At 46.0% G+C, this 15,664-nt stretch overlaps 1 protein-coding gene across 1 annotated transcript in view; it reads right to left on the minus strand.

The window, feature by feature from the left end:
* Positions 1-495: 495 nt before the first annotated feature.
* Positions 496-15,664, minus strand: part of rmdn2 (regulator of microtubule dynamics 2) — a gene marked incomplete at its 5' end in the record, with an annotated part of 41,512 nt that continues 26,343 nt past the window's right edge. Inside the window, 6 exons of the mRNA XM_080536056.1 lie at positions 496-2,816; positions 3,287-3,367; positions 3,563-3,616; positions 6,022-6,120; positions 8,872-8,949; positions 9,923-9,998. Of these exons, the coding sequence (XP_080392182.1) occupies positions 2,763-2,816; positions 3,287-3,367; positions 3,563-3,616; positions 6,022-6,120; positions 8,872-8,949; positions 9,923-9,998 (442 nt within the window). The 3' untranslated portion in view covers positions 496-2,762. The remainder of the gene's footprint in view (positions 2,817-3,286; positions 3,368-3,562; positions 3,617-6,021; positions 6,121-8,871; positions 8,950-9,922; positions 9,999-15,664) is intronic.

Consider the following 15,664-nt stretch of genomic DNA (forward strand, 5'->3'; position numbering starts at 1 on the left):
TGAATTTGAGGGGGAAAAAACAAGGTCTTAAAAGTTTTTGAAAATAGACATGGATCATTGATCATCCAAGTGCTTGAGTTCCCCTCTCTCTCTCTAAAATATAATGTATATATATATTCAAAAATGTTTTACTTAGCTCATCAACTAGTCAATAAGTCTATGTATTGCTTAACTTTACACATATTTCACAATATATTGTTTAATAAATTCTCATCTAGTTCTATCTCAAACTATGCCGTGTTGGGTCCTTGAATTTGAGGGAATTGAGTCTTGAAAGTCTGTGAAAGGTGCTTGACTTTGAAGCTTCAGAAGGTGTGGGAACCCTGACTTGCAAATAAAATGCCGCCACTTTGATAGTCAAGCGAGAGCGTGCTTAAACACCATGCTTTTCTATAGCACTTGGACTGAGACCAATGTCAATGTTTTGTTGATAATAAAACAATAATAAATAATAAACCATTCCCTTACATTTTAATCAAGTGGAACATAAAAAAAAACAATAATCCTCTAACACGCCTATTGAACAAGCACAAGTGGTTCACACACACCATTCAATATCATACCAGACTACACCACACTACACACACCATTCAATATCATAGCACACCACATCATACCACCCTACACATCATATCACACCACACCACACCACACCAAGATTGCACATGTTTATTGACTAACATAGCAGAGACACGTAAACACCATTGATCAATGTGTGTACCCGGCTACCCGCATTCCATGTATTATTTACACAATCATTTACTTCACGGCAGACTGTATATCCCTAGGTAAAACTAAATTAAATACATTCCTTTGTTCGTTTTGCTGAAACATAGTAAAAAGCTGTGAGGCAAAAATTATAAAACAACTAAAATATACAATCCCAGTGTAGTTTCAGCTATCGGTTCAAGAGACCACATCAAATTATTTCCCGGAAATTATAAAAAGGAACCATACAAATCCTTTAAAAAAAAGACGTTAAAATAAATTATTCTGTATTCAGATTCATACTTAAAAGGGAATACATACATACAAAAAGTATCAACTGTTCAGTAAAATCTATAGACAAGACTGATATAACATGTTTGATGACGAGCATGAGCTACAGCGTTTAATCTGATGTCATTCAGCTCAACAATGTCATCTGAGAGGAATGTGCAGCACCATGACTGTGTGTGAAAGCCTCGGCGTCCCCTGTGTCAAACCCTTCATTTGGACTAATATCTCATTCTTTTCTCTGTCTATAGAAAGGGACAACGACAGAAAACCATTCAAGCTACCAAGGTATAGTTCTGTTTAAAATAGGGGCTGAGTTGGGGCAAAACGTCATTGAGGAGCCAAAGTGTAAAAAGAAGACAGGAAAAAGCAGGACATGGCGAGAGGGAACCACAAGCTCTGTGGATCACTTTCCCAACAGGTTTTTACACTGCAGTGTCATTAAAACACACTAGTGTGTGTTCTTATATCACAATCACATTTGAGATGCACTGTATGTAGGATACAGTTAGGTATGATATTGGTATACTATAATAGGGAATTTCTTTCATGTTGACACCAACATCTGAACAAATGATGATTATCATACCAATTGTTATTCTTAAAAAATACAGTATCATATACACTCACGAACACTTTATTAGGAACACTATACTAATACTGGGTAGGGCCTCCCTTTGCTCTCAACAAAGCCAAAATGTTTTGTGGCATTGATTCCATAAGATGTTGGAAACATTCCTGGTCCATGATGATTGCATCATGCAATGTCCTGCAGATTTTCCAGGTGCACTTTCAAGCTGTGAATCTCCCGTTCTACCACATCTCAAAGGTGATCTATTGGATTCAGATTCGGTGACTGGGAAGGCAACTGAAGAACACTGAACTCATTGTCATGTTCATGAAACCAGTTTGAGATTACTTTTGCTTTGTGACATGGTGCATTATCATACTGGAAGTAGCCATTAGAAGATGGGTACATTGAATGGATGCACATGGTCTGCAACAATAATCAATGGCATTCAAGCGATGATTGATTGGTATTAACAGGCCCAAAGTGTGCCAAGAAAACATACCCCACACCATGACACCACCTGAATGAATGACAACAGGTATACAGGTGTTCCTAATAAACTGTTCAGTGATTGTAGCTACAGTAGAGTTAGTCTTGCCTGGCTAATAAGCCACACTATTCAGCCATTGCTATTGCTAGCGTTGCTAAATGTCAGTCCACCTATACATGACTAGTGGTCATCAAAGTAATTTGTAAAGTCGTACAGTAGATCCTAGTGGGACAAATCGTATTACCTGACTCTGACCTGGGATAGCAGGTTTGTAATTGCTTGCAGATATTGTTAGTCCAACTGTCCTTTACTCACAATTAGTCATAGACATCACACCACTGTGGCCTGGGGTGGTCCAGTGGTCTAGCACCGCGGTCTACAATGCACACATATGCCCATGTCGGCATGGGTTCGAATCCGGCTCATGCCCTGCTGACATGCCCTCTCTCCCTTCTTCTACTTACTTTCCTATCTGTCTTCACTGTATCTGTCCAATAAAATGAAAAATAGATAGATAGAATAAAATAACTTTAAAAGAGATCAAACCACTGTAATATTTGCTTCCATAAGACAGTGTTCCGTATGCCTAGCAGATATATCCTTCTATCACAGATTGCACTAGCACAATAGACTTTCTGTCATTTCATTGGTCGATACTGTCCAAACAGTAATATTGCGTGCAGGGGGTCAGAGCCAACAGTGTCCTCAAACACCAAGCGCCGGGAGAAGAGAGTCCAGCTCCTTCTGTGCTTCCCCATCCTATAGGAGACAGAGGTTCATCAGTCAATGGTTGAAGCACTGACTACACTACAAACATAGACATTGCATGATCATAAGCCATTGGCACAGCACCAGAATATCTGAAAGACCTTTTGCTAGCATATCAGCCCAATAGAGCTCTTCTGACGCTGGTTTTCTCTGTGTACCACATGAACAAAAGAAGAGATTTGTTGAGGCTGCATTCTCATGTTATGCACCCAAATTGTGGAATGCACTGCCAGTTTACATTAGGGATACAACCTCAGCAAATATGTTCACGTCAAGACTAAAAACCCAACTTTTTAATATTGCCTTTAAATGACTAAATCATTAAATTAAGATTATATAATGATTAAAGCACTTTGAGCTGCAACATTTGCAGGAAAAGCGCTATACAAATAAAGTTATTATTATTATTATTATTATTATTATTATTATTATTATTATTATTATTATTATTGACTACTTACCTCTTTGGAGACTGTTTCCATGGAGCAAGCAGCTTCCAACATACTCCTGGCCTGGCCCTTCTGACCCAGGTCTTTGTAGCACTACCAAATCAGAATAACATGGATGATCACCAATACAATCACCAACCATTGAGAACACCTAGTTGATATCAAATGCCTGTAAGCAGTAAGATACACACAAATCCAACACATGTATTCTACTGCTTAATGGGAGTGGTTATACTGTGAATTGAAAACACAAAAACAATCTTTCCAACAATGGAAAGCTCTACTTACCTTGGCCAGAAACACATAGTTGAGTTTGGAGTACTTAGGACGGATCTCCTCCACCTGCGTGAGAATAGACATGATCAAATATAAGTGCTGACAGTCCACTCTTTCCTGAGTTAGGAGAAAATGAATGGACAGCTAGCTAGGACCAAATGAGCTAGGACCAAATGAGCTAGGACCAAATGAGCTAGGACCAAATGAATGGACAGCTAGCTAGGACAAAATTAGCTAAGACAAAATGAGCTAGGACAAAATTAGCAGAAAGCAAGACTTGGTAGGTCAGCTGTTGGCACTAAGATTCACAGATTCATGGCAACAATATGACCAGCCATAATAATAATAATAATAATAATAATTATTATTATTATTACATACATAAATAAAGCCATAGCAGTAATGTTCCTCAAGAACAAGGACAGAACAACTCATAAATCTATATAAATAAATGTCACTTCACTCAACCTCAACCATTCTCCCCCCACAGCCTCAACATTGGAACAGCACAGCTGCCACTGCCACTGGGCAGCCACTGTTTAGTGTGGTCGGCTGTAGCCAAGATGTTGTTTAACTCGACAGGATGTTGACGCTAGACGCAGCCTCTCCAGTCCTCCAGGCCAGGAACAACAAGTTACAACAGGGAGCACTTAAATGAAATTCATAGCTGAGATAGACAAGACACGAGGAACAGGCATGCTTGGCCAGGAGCTATTTAATTTCTCTACATAAACATGTGAAATGTGGGAACACAGGTGAAGCCTCTTTAAATACCTGAGGTTTGGTCTTAAAAAACTGGGTGTAGGAGCGACCCGGGGCCAATTGAAACTCAAACACAAAACAAATGTGTTTTGCTGCGTGTTGTGCTACACGTTTCAAGAGATTTGAGACTACCTGTGACAGCTGATGATCTACTAGAGAGCGAAACCACAGAAAACAGGGAAGACGTCGTCTGTGTCTAAGGCAGAACTCTTGCATGTCTCCCGAGACAAAATAGCACTGTTTGGGATGACCCAGTGTTACCTCTATATGCATTTATTCGTGGCGGGCCGCCACAAATCAATTTTCTCCGCCACTAATTGATTGTCCACTTTGATTCAGGCTGCGCAACGGTTATTAGTTATTATGACCGGAGAACAGAAAAAAAGCAGATTGAAGCTAGATTTAGGCCGCTTTCAGACCTACATTTCGTTACGATTTAGGGTGTAGTAAGTTACAATATGTTACAATGTTGCAATTAACCTCGTCGTTTGTGTTCGCACTGCAATTGAGACTGAATCGCTCTCAATAGGCGTGCGGCGTGAGGCGACGCGCTTGCAAAACAGTTTTGTGATTGGTCCGAATTTCGCGGGACATTTGGATTTCAGGAAATCACTCTCCTCTCTCTCTCTCTCTTCGCCCGTCCCTTTAATCCCGTATCGTAATCGAAAATGCAACATCATCAGCGACGACTGTGGGTTATTGCATTTACTGCTGTTCTCTGGTTCATGTTCTTATACCAGTGCTCAGTATACAAGTATTTTAAATGAACATTCGTAATATAGTCTGATATTCATGGTCAACTAAATCAGCCTATTTTGTGAAACAAATAATGTTCCCGCTAATGGGTTAACCGAGCAGCCTCGCACCTAACGCTAGCTTCGAACTATTCATAGCAATAATGCACGGGGCAAAAATAATCTATTGCCTCTAAAATCACCACGAACAGAACGGTGGAGGTACGGGTAAACAGGGCTCATGTCGCTGTCATCAAAGGTAAGAGTTGGTTTTCTTTAACTCAGCTGATGCATTACCTTGCTGTCGGTTGTTTACCGAATGCTCCATCTGACTGTCACAGTGTGATTTTACTTGTGTAAACAGTAACGTTAGCCGGTTTTGTGCGTGTACTCTCATGTAGGCCTACTTCGTATTGATGAGCTGATGATCTTTCATTGTGTGTGTGTGTGTGTGTATGTATGTATGTGACTGTCAGTCACAAGTTTATATTCTACGGATGTTGTTCAGTGCTGTATGCGCGTTCCCGGTTCCATGTGTACTCTTGTGTACTTCATATTCGATGAGCTGATTATCTCTCGTGTACTTCATATTCGATGAGCTGATAATCTTTCTGTGTGTGTGTGTGTGTGTGTCATGCGCGTTCCGCATGTTCCGCTGCAGCTGTAGGATATCTTGGTATTTGATCACCTTCTATATAAAATCACCTGCTCGGCTTTAATGACTTAACCGCTATTTAAAAAAAAAAAATGTTGCCACCCTCTAGTTTTTGGTGAAATTAAGTCTTTGTTTTGAGCGCCACTAATGTGAAAAATCCTGGAGGAAACACTGGATGACCAGTTGCAACACCAGTTGCAGTAGTTAAGAAATGCACTGGGGTCAATACATTTGCAGTATTAACAAAGGCCTGTACAACCGAGTACTTCAACAAACACATTCTGTCAAAACACTTGTGGATCTGTGGTGAGTAACATTACCTTGAGGAAATGTTTCAGGGCGTCTTGGACTGTGGCACTTGGAGGCTCTCCAAATAACGTAGCAGCGACTCTTCTTTCGATCCATGACAACTGTGCCACCTGGAGAAAACCAAACACAACTGATTTCATAATGGGGCGGCTGTGGCGCAGGAGGTAGAGTCGCCGTCTAATGATCACAAGGTTGGCAGATCGGCGGTTCGAGCCCGAGCTGGCCACATGTCGAAGTGTCCTTGGGCAAGAAACTGAACCCCAAAATTGCTCCCAGTGAGCGGGCCGGCCGGCGCCTTGCATGTGTGTGAATGTGTGTGTGAATGGGTGAATGAGAGGCCGTTGTAAAGTGCTTTGGAGCAGCTTTGGAGCAGCAAAAAAGGCGCTATATAAGTGCAGTCCATTTACCATATACCATAATAGGTGAAGCTAATATTGATCTGGTGAAGCCAAAGTTCAAACCAAAACACTGGAAATGACGTGTTTAGGCTAACTTCACAAAGCCCTGTAAAGACAGGATACAAACACGCTCCTCAATAAAAATAGGTTTCTCAACTCAACACACAAGACTCATCATGACACAGAGAAAACGGTAATGATTTCACAGGTCTTGGCATAAGCTGATGGTTTTCCACTAACTCCTTTCCAGGAATAAGATAGTGAGCCAGTAGGGCCCTGGGTCAAACACATACAAAACTCATTAATACATTCATTCCAAAAAGTTCGGGAAATCTACAGGCTGCTATTCTACTGCTAGCGACGGATTTTCACACTGCATACTAATGCATCTGCATTATTAATCGCCGTCTTCTCATAGAAAGATCATCTGTAGAGCTCCAGAGAAGTTCCTGCAGAATCTGTGTCCGGTCCAGCATCCCTCGCTCCTGGCCGGAGGGCAGAGACCTTCAGCACCGCGGACAGCGACACAGACAGGCTCTGGGACACAGACAGGCTCTGGGACACAGACAGGCTCTGGGACACAGACAGACAGGCTCTGGGACACAGACAGACAGACAGACAGGCTCTGGGACACAGACAGACAGGCTCTGGGACACAGACAGACAGGCTCTGGGACACAGACAGACAGGCTCTGGGACACAGACAGACAGACAGACAGGTTCTGGGACACAGACAGACAGACAGACAGGTTCTGGGACACAGACAGACAGACAGGCTCTGGGACACAGACAGACAGACAGGCTCTGGGACACAGACAGACAGACAGACAGGTTCTGGGACACAGACAGACAGACAGACAGGTTCTGGGACACAGACAGACAGACAGACAGTCTCTGGGACACAGACAGACAGACAGGCTCTGGGACACAGACAGACAGACAGACAGGTTCTGGGACACAGACAGACAGACAGACAGTCTCTGGGACACAGACAGACAGACAGGCTCTGGGACACAGACAGACAGACAGACAGGTTCTGGGACACAGACAGACAGACAGACAGGCTCTGGGACACAGACAGACAGACAGGCCCTGGGACACAGACAGACAGACAGGCTCTGGGACACAGACAGACAGACAGACAGGCTCTGGGACACAGACAGACAGGGCCTGGACACAGACAGACAGACAGACAGGCTCTGGGACAGAGACAGACCGACAGGCTCTGGGACACAGACAGACAGACAGGCTCTGGGACAGAGACAGACCGACAGACAGACAGGCTCTGGGACACAGACAGACAGACAGACAGGGCCTGGGAGACAGACAGACAGGGCCTGGGACACAGACAGACAGACAGGGCCTGGGACACAGACAGACAGACAGACAGGCCCTGGGACACAGACAGACAGACAGACAGGGCCTGGGAGACAGACAGACAGGGCCTGGGACACAGACAGACAGACAGACAGGCCCTGGGACACAGACAGACAGACAGGGCCTGGGACACAGACAGACAGACAGGGCCTGGGACACAGACAGACAGACAGGCCCTGGGACACAGACAGACAGACAGGCCCTGGGACACAGACAGACAGACAGGCTCTGGGACACAGACAGACAGGGCCTGGACACAGACAGACAGACAGACAGGCTCTGGGACACAGACAGACAGGGCCTGGACACAGACAGACAGACAGACAGGCTCTGGGACACAGACAGACAGACAGACAGGCTCTGGGACACAGACAGACAGACAGGCTCTGGGACACAGACAGACAGACAGGCTCTGGGACACAGACAGACAGACAGGCTCTGAGACACAGACAGACAGACAGACAGGCTCTGGGACACAGACAGACAGACAGGCTCTGGGACACAGACAGACAGGCTCTGGCTGCCCCAGCCCAGATGAGCCGTACCTGGGTCCCTAAAATCTGCCAAGAGTGGCTGAAACGACCCCCGGTCTCTGTGTCCTTCTCTAATTCGGGTGTGTGCTTTCTTTCCCCCTGGCCAGTACTTGTAAGCGGTTGCCGCAACATCGACTTGTACGTCACTATCGATGGGATTTAGCCGAATCGAAATTCAGCCGCATTCATCTCAGCGACGTGTAATTGCAGGTGTAGCGTTTCGTTGTCGTCATCATGTTTTGTTTTTTTCAAAGAGAGGACAAATGTAAACAGTAGATCATTGTTGAACCTGAACACGACCCAGAGACCTTTAAATTCACCGCCGTACTACCACCGCGCGTGCACGTGTGCGTGTCTATTAGACGAAAGCGTAGAAGAAGAAAAAAAAACGTGCCCTGACCAAAGACTTTATCTACCTAAAAAGAAAAAGAAACCTTGGAAAACCTGAACAGTCTGAATTAATGGGGGGAAATTGGGTGGGGGGGCTTCATGAATGCTGTAGGAGGGGGAACTCACTGATGTGAACAATACGTGTGTCATGTAGGACCACTTACAGCGTAGCACCAGCGGCCCAGCAGGTAGTAAGACAAGGGGTCCTGTGGTTTCAGCTCTATGGCTTTGTCCAGGTGATCCTTCAGAGAAGAAAGGGAGAAAACAGGGGGGGAGGGGCAAACGAGTGGTATCAGTAATATGATATGACTGTGAAAAACCACGACTTTCCCTCCAACCTGATCTGTCCTCTCACCCCATGCCCACAGGTATTTCATCAACATCCCTCATAGACCCGTCCGTCTACAGTACACAAACACACCGCAAACTTCAATTCTATCGTGCCACCTCCATTTTCCCCCTTCCTTTTCCAGTCTTTCTCTATTTCCTTCTCTTCTTCTGTTACAAGCTGTTCGTGTCCCATGCTCCCCTGCTCTCTCACTGACAGCTCTCTGTAGGTAAACTGTGTTTGGGAAGCTGCTGACAGGTAAGATAAATCTGCTGTTGCTCAAGTATACAGCGTTATGTAACATATTCTGGGGGGTGGACTGCAGAGACACAGGCAACCAGGCTACCTAACACCTGTACTATAATATCTCTCTCTCTCTCTCTCTCTCTCTCTCTCTCTATATATATATATATATATATATATATATAGATATATATATACAGCTCTTTACTCTTTGTACAGGCACTTTTTTTGCAAATAATTTGAAGGGTCTACATCGGAGAGAGAAAATATTTCCTAGGCTGGTGGTTCAGTAGAGGTAATCTCTGAGGAGAAGTAAACAGCTACAAGAATATACTATCAGGAGGGCTCTGGAAAAGCTAGACACTGTTTCCACTCATTTCTCCTCCATGAGAGAATACAATGTGTGCCAGCCCTTCAGTGCTAGTTTGGGGTAATAATTCAGGTTAGGCCTGACGTTCATTAGAACACTACCAAACAAGGGTACAGGGTACAGGGTACAGGGTAGATAAAGACAGAATTTAAAAAAAAAATGTGGTCAATAAAAAAACATTTGAAACATAACAGATGGCTACCAAACATTTGAACCAGCGATCACTTGAGGGTCTGGATGTGTGTAACTGACAGTACATCAGGAAGTCACCTACCTTGAAGATGTAACCGATCTTTATCCTGTTCTGCACCGTCTCATACTCTGCTATGATACCACACATGATGGCGTACCTGAGGACAGAGAGAGGGGATAGAGAGAGAGAGGGGATAGAGAGAGAGAGGGGACAGAGAGAGAGAGGGGACAGAGAGAGAGAGGGGATAGGGTTTTTAATAATCGTAAGACTCAATAAATGGAATGGTAAATGGACTGCACTTATATAGCGCCTTTATCCAAAGCGCTTTACAAGTTACAACGGCCTCTCATTCACCCATTCACACACAATGGCGGCAAGCTACCATGCAAGGCGCCGGCCCGCTCACTGGGAGCAATTTGGGGTTCAGTGTCTTGCCCAAGGACACTTCGACATGTGGCCAGCCGGGGCTCGAACCGCCAATCTGCCAACCTTGCGATCATTAGACGGCGGCTCTACCTCCTGCGCCACAGCCGCCCCCTCAAAATGGCATGAATAAAGGTGGAAAGTCAAAGAAGGACCAATTGAACTGCTGATTGCCTTGGCTCTCTGGTCAGAGGAGCCAGTCATATTACCAGGATCAGGAGGGAGGGGGGAGGGGGGGAGATGAACGTGGGTAACCAACAATACTCAGCCTCTACAATAGGCTTCTCGTGAAGCAACCGAGGGAGAGATAGCATTAATCACTTTTCCTCTTTTCTCTTGTTCCGTCTCCCGTTGGGGGATGGAGGGGAACAGGGAAGAAGACAGGTGAAACAGAGGTGAGGAACATAGTGATCAAAGTCCTTTCACCACAAGGCTGCTGTCTCTAATCGTGCTGGTACTCAGTGTCAAGCAACACGGCAGGGGAACACACACACCTTTTCTACAAAGGAACAGGGAGTGAATAGGTCATCTGACAGTGATGAGGGTGGTGGTACTGATGTTTAGATGGGACGTGTGTGTGTGTGTGTGTGTGTGTGTGTGTGTGTGTGTGTGTGTGTGTGTGTGTGTGAATGTGTGTGCGTGTGTGTGTGTGTGTGTCTGGTATGCAGCAAAACCCTTTGTTGGCAGGCCATGAGTAGAGAACTGGGTTGTAACCAGATGAAATGAGATAGGCACAGAGCATTCTGTACACCAACACCAAACCATGCCATGGGATTTTGTGACAACCATACACTATTATGGCAATATACAACTAAACAAAAAGTTATGAATTCATGTTTTCATTCACTATTATAATTAACTATATCAGTACTTTCTACGCATTCATTTCACAATACAGGGATATTCTATACCCCCCCCCAAAAAACTGCACTGCCAGGACACTGAGACCTGCTACCTCCAACACCAGGCAGCTGCACTGCCACGACACTGAGACCTGCTACCTCCAACACCAGGCAGCTGCACTGCCAGGACACTGAGACCTGCTACCTCCAACACCAGGCAGCTGCACTGCCACGACACTGAGACCTGCTACCTCCAACACCAGGCAGCTGCACTGCCAGGACACTGAGACCTGCTACCTCCAACACCAGACAGCTGCACTGCCAGGACACTGAGACCTGCTACCTCCAACACGAGGCAGCTGCACTGCCAGGACACTGAGACCTGCTACCTCCAACACCAGGCAGCTGCACTGCCAGGACACTGAGACCTGCTACCTCCAACACCAGGCAGCTGCCCTGCCAGGACACTGAGACCTGCTACCTCCAACACGAGGCAGCTGCACTGCCAGGACACTGAGACCTGCTACCTCCAACACGAGGCAGCTGCACTGCCAGGACACTGAGACCTGCTACCTCCAACACCAGGCAGCTGCACTGCCAGGACACTGAGACCTGCTACCTCCAACACCAGGCAGCTGCCCTGCCAGGACACTGAGACCTGCTACCTCCAACACGAGGCAGCTGCCCTGCCAGGACACTGAGACCTGCTACCTCCAACACGAGGCAGCTGCACTGCCACGACACTGAGACCTGCTACCTCCAACACCAGGCAGCTGCACTGCCACGACACTGAGACCTGCTACCTCCAACACCAGGCAGCTGCACTGCCAGGACCTGAGACCTACTACCTCCAACACCAGGCAGCTGCCCTGCCAGGACACTGAGACCTGCTACCTCCAACACCAGGCAGCTGCACTGCCACGACACTGAGATCTGCTACCTCCAACACCAGGCAGCTGCACTGCCACAACACTGAGACCTGCTACCTCCAACACCAGGCAGCTGCACTGCCACGACACTGAGACCTGCTACCTCCAACACTAGGCAGCTGCACTGCCAGGACACTGAGACCTGCTACCTCCAACACCAGGCAGCTGCACTGCCACGACACTGAGACCTGCTACCTCCAACACCAGGCAGCTGCACTGCCAGGACACTGAGACCTGCTACCTCCAACACCAGGCAGCTGCACTGCCAGGACACTGAGACCTGCTACCTCCAACACCAGGCAGCTGCACTGCCACGACACTGAGACCTGCTACCTCCAACACCAGGCAGCTGCACTGCCAGGACACTGAGACCTGCTACCTCCAACACCAGGCAGCTGCACTGCCAGGACACTGAGACCTGCTACCTCCAACACCAGGCAGCTGCACTGCCAGGACACTGAGACCTGCTACCTCCAACACCAGGCAGCTGCACTGCCACGACACTGAGATCTGCTACCTCCAACACCAGGCAGCTGCACTGCCAGGACACTGAGACCTGCTACCTCCAACACCAGGCAGCTGCACTGCCACGACACTGAGACCTGCTACCTCCAACACGAGGCAGCTGCACTGCCAGGACACTGAGACCTGCTACCTCCAACACCAGGCAGCTGCACTGCCACTGAGACCTGCTACCTCCAACACCAGGCAGCTGCACTGCCACGACACTGAGACCTGCTACCTCCAACACCAGGCAGCTGCACTGCCACGACACTGAGACCTGCTACCTCCAGCACGAGGCAGCTGCACTGCCACGACACTGAGACCTGCTACCTCCAACACGAGGCAGCTGCACTGCCAGGACACTGAGACCTGCTACCTCCAACACCAGGCAGCTGCACTGCCACGACACTGAGACCTGCTACCTCCAACACCAGGCAGCTGCACTGCCACGACACTGAGACCTGCTACCTCCAACACCAGGCAGCTGCACTGCCAGGACACTGAGACCTGCTACCTCCAACACCAGGCAGCTGCACTGCCAGGACACTGAGACCTGCTACCTCCAACACCAGGCAGCTGCACTGCCAGGACACTGAGACCTGCTACCTCCAACACCAGGCAGCTGCACTGCCAGGACACTGAGACCTGCTACCTCCAACACGAGGCAGCTGCACTGCCACGACACTGAGACCTGCTACCTCCAACACGAGGCAGCTGCACTGCCAGGACACTGAGACCTGCTACCTCCAACACGAGGCAGCTGCACTGCCAGGACACTGAGACCTGCTACCTCCAACATTAGGCAGCTGCACTGCCAGGACACTGAGACCTGCTACCTCCAACACCAGGCAGCTGCACTGCCAGGACACTGAGGAACCAGCACAAGCTGGCTGAACCAAAGGCCAAGACCAGCAGGCTGAAAAACTCAACCCTGCATACTGCAGTTAGGCTATACAATGACAGTATATAGACCCACAAATAACACAGCATGGCCACCATGACTGCTACCTGCCCTTGCTTTGCCGCCCTGAAATATGTTGAACCTTAAAATTGTTGTGTACGTTGCTTATATTCTTTATTGTCATGTATGAATTATCTGTAAAGTTCTGCAGTTTTTCAGTGGGGCCTTGGCTCCACTGCAAGCAGGAATTAATAAAATAAAATAAAATAAAATATCCCAAGGAATCCAAAACGATTTCAATAGAAACGATCAGAGTTTTCCTTGGAGCACACAGGGGCGGGGGTGATGTTCAACACAGCGCCCGATGAGACCCAACTAAAGATGTAGCAGAGACACTGTACAACTGAATGTCTTGTTGGGTCACATGTTCCCTGAAACACGTCATCCAAGGATGGGCTGTTTGTTTCAGGGAGCTGAGTGAGTACAGAGTACAGATTGCCTTGACCAAGTGACTTTGCTCCAAAATGTTGAGTTTGATGGTGGATTTGAGTGTTTTGCTCATCATCGACGGTCCCTGCACTAGTTTTGTCTGTTGAGTTGTCAAAAGTTAATTATTGCTATTATTACTAATAATAATTGCAAACAAACATTGTATAGCTTCAAAACATGGTTACAACTAGCATTGTGATTTGTTGCATCCATAGCATGAACATTGAAATAAGTTTTCTCCACCTCCCTCAGCTGTTTGCCAGAAAATTGATGGGGAGACAGCGTTGTTGTTGTTGTTTGACTCCCAGATTGTCCCTTTAATGCATCGTAAACATTCAGAGTCAGGAATACAGCCCTTTGTGTATACAACATAATATGATTAATTGCAATAAATGTGGTTTGATGTCAAGGGAGGGAGGAAAACATACCAGAGGTGGTTCAGATCAATCACACAGGTGAGGCTGGGACTCAGGTTGCTCAACAAACATCTGGCTTACCACAAGAAATAATTTCTCCTTCTGTCATAATTGAGTCAGGGTGTTATCACCCAGCAGCACGCAGCCTTCATTAATACTTCATGTGCTACATGACAAGTACCGGTAGGTAGTCGTGTGATTTTTTGAAAAATAAATATTTCGTTATTTATTAAGAAATATGGACATATCAATATTTGAAAGAAAATATTTGATTTCAAACAATATCTATAGATAAAGGTGATGTAATTGAACCAAAAACTATGACAATTTAACGTTGTTATCATTTATTTTATAAAAAATTAACACCGACGCCAATTCCTACTGAGAAACAAGTTTGCACACCCTATGCCCTAATAGATGGGGTTGCCCCCTCTGGCTGAAATAACCTCAATTAGACGTTTTCTATAACTGTCTACCAGTCTCTGACATCGACTGGGAGAAGGTTTTTCCCATTCCTCCATGGAGAATTCCTTCAACAGTGTGATGTCTGAGGGGTGTTTTGCACGCACAGCCTGTTTCACATCACCTCACAGCATCTCAACAGGATTTTAGTCTTGCAATGATGGAGATTTCCTCCTTGCACACCTCCTGTAGGTCCTGTGATGACATTTTAGAATTGTTGGAGACTTCTTTAAGCATCTTATCTAATCCACTTGTAAATGATCTTCCGGACAGTGGAATGGGTGATTTATAATTGTTTGGAGTTCTTTTAAAATCCCTTCCCAGACTCATACGCATCTCCAACCTTCTTTCTGAAGGCCTCAGAGAGACTCACTTCAACAAGCGAACAGCGAACCAAACTAAATGTCGGAGGTTTAAATAAGACAGGCTCTTCCAAAACCCTCGCTAACGATGTTCTCATCATTTGCACCCAATGTGGTGATTCTAATTTTAGGCATTTTAAGTATTAATAAGTGTGGGGGGTGTCCTAACAAGTCCTGTTTTTTCCTCACAAGAAAATAGCATTTCTATTAATTACTATTATTTTAATTTACATATTAACACCCATACGTTTTTTTGATAAACATGGATTTTTATATTTGGTTTGGGGGGTTCGTCCACACGCAAACAAATGTTTGCCCCCTGAAAACGAACATTTTGAAAAACTCTGGCCACAGTGATTTTTTTTTAAAACTTATTGGTGTGGACAAGGCCTTAGTTATATTACCTCCACCTCTCAATATTGTTAAAATTAAGATCAAATATCCATATGTTGAAAAAGACAAAGGTTTTCATAGGGTGTCTTATCATGACTGTGT

The sequence above is a fragment of the Nansenia antarctica genome, assembly GCF_963989245.1.
Source record: "Nansenia antarctica genome assembly, chromosome: 1".
Taxonomy (NCBI): Eukaryota; Metazoa; Chordata; class Actinopteri; order Argentiniformes; family Microstomatidae; genus Nansenia; species Nansenia antarctica.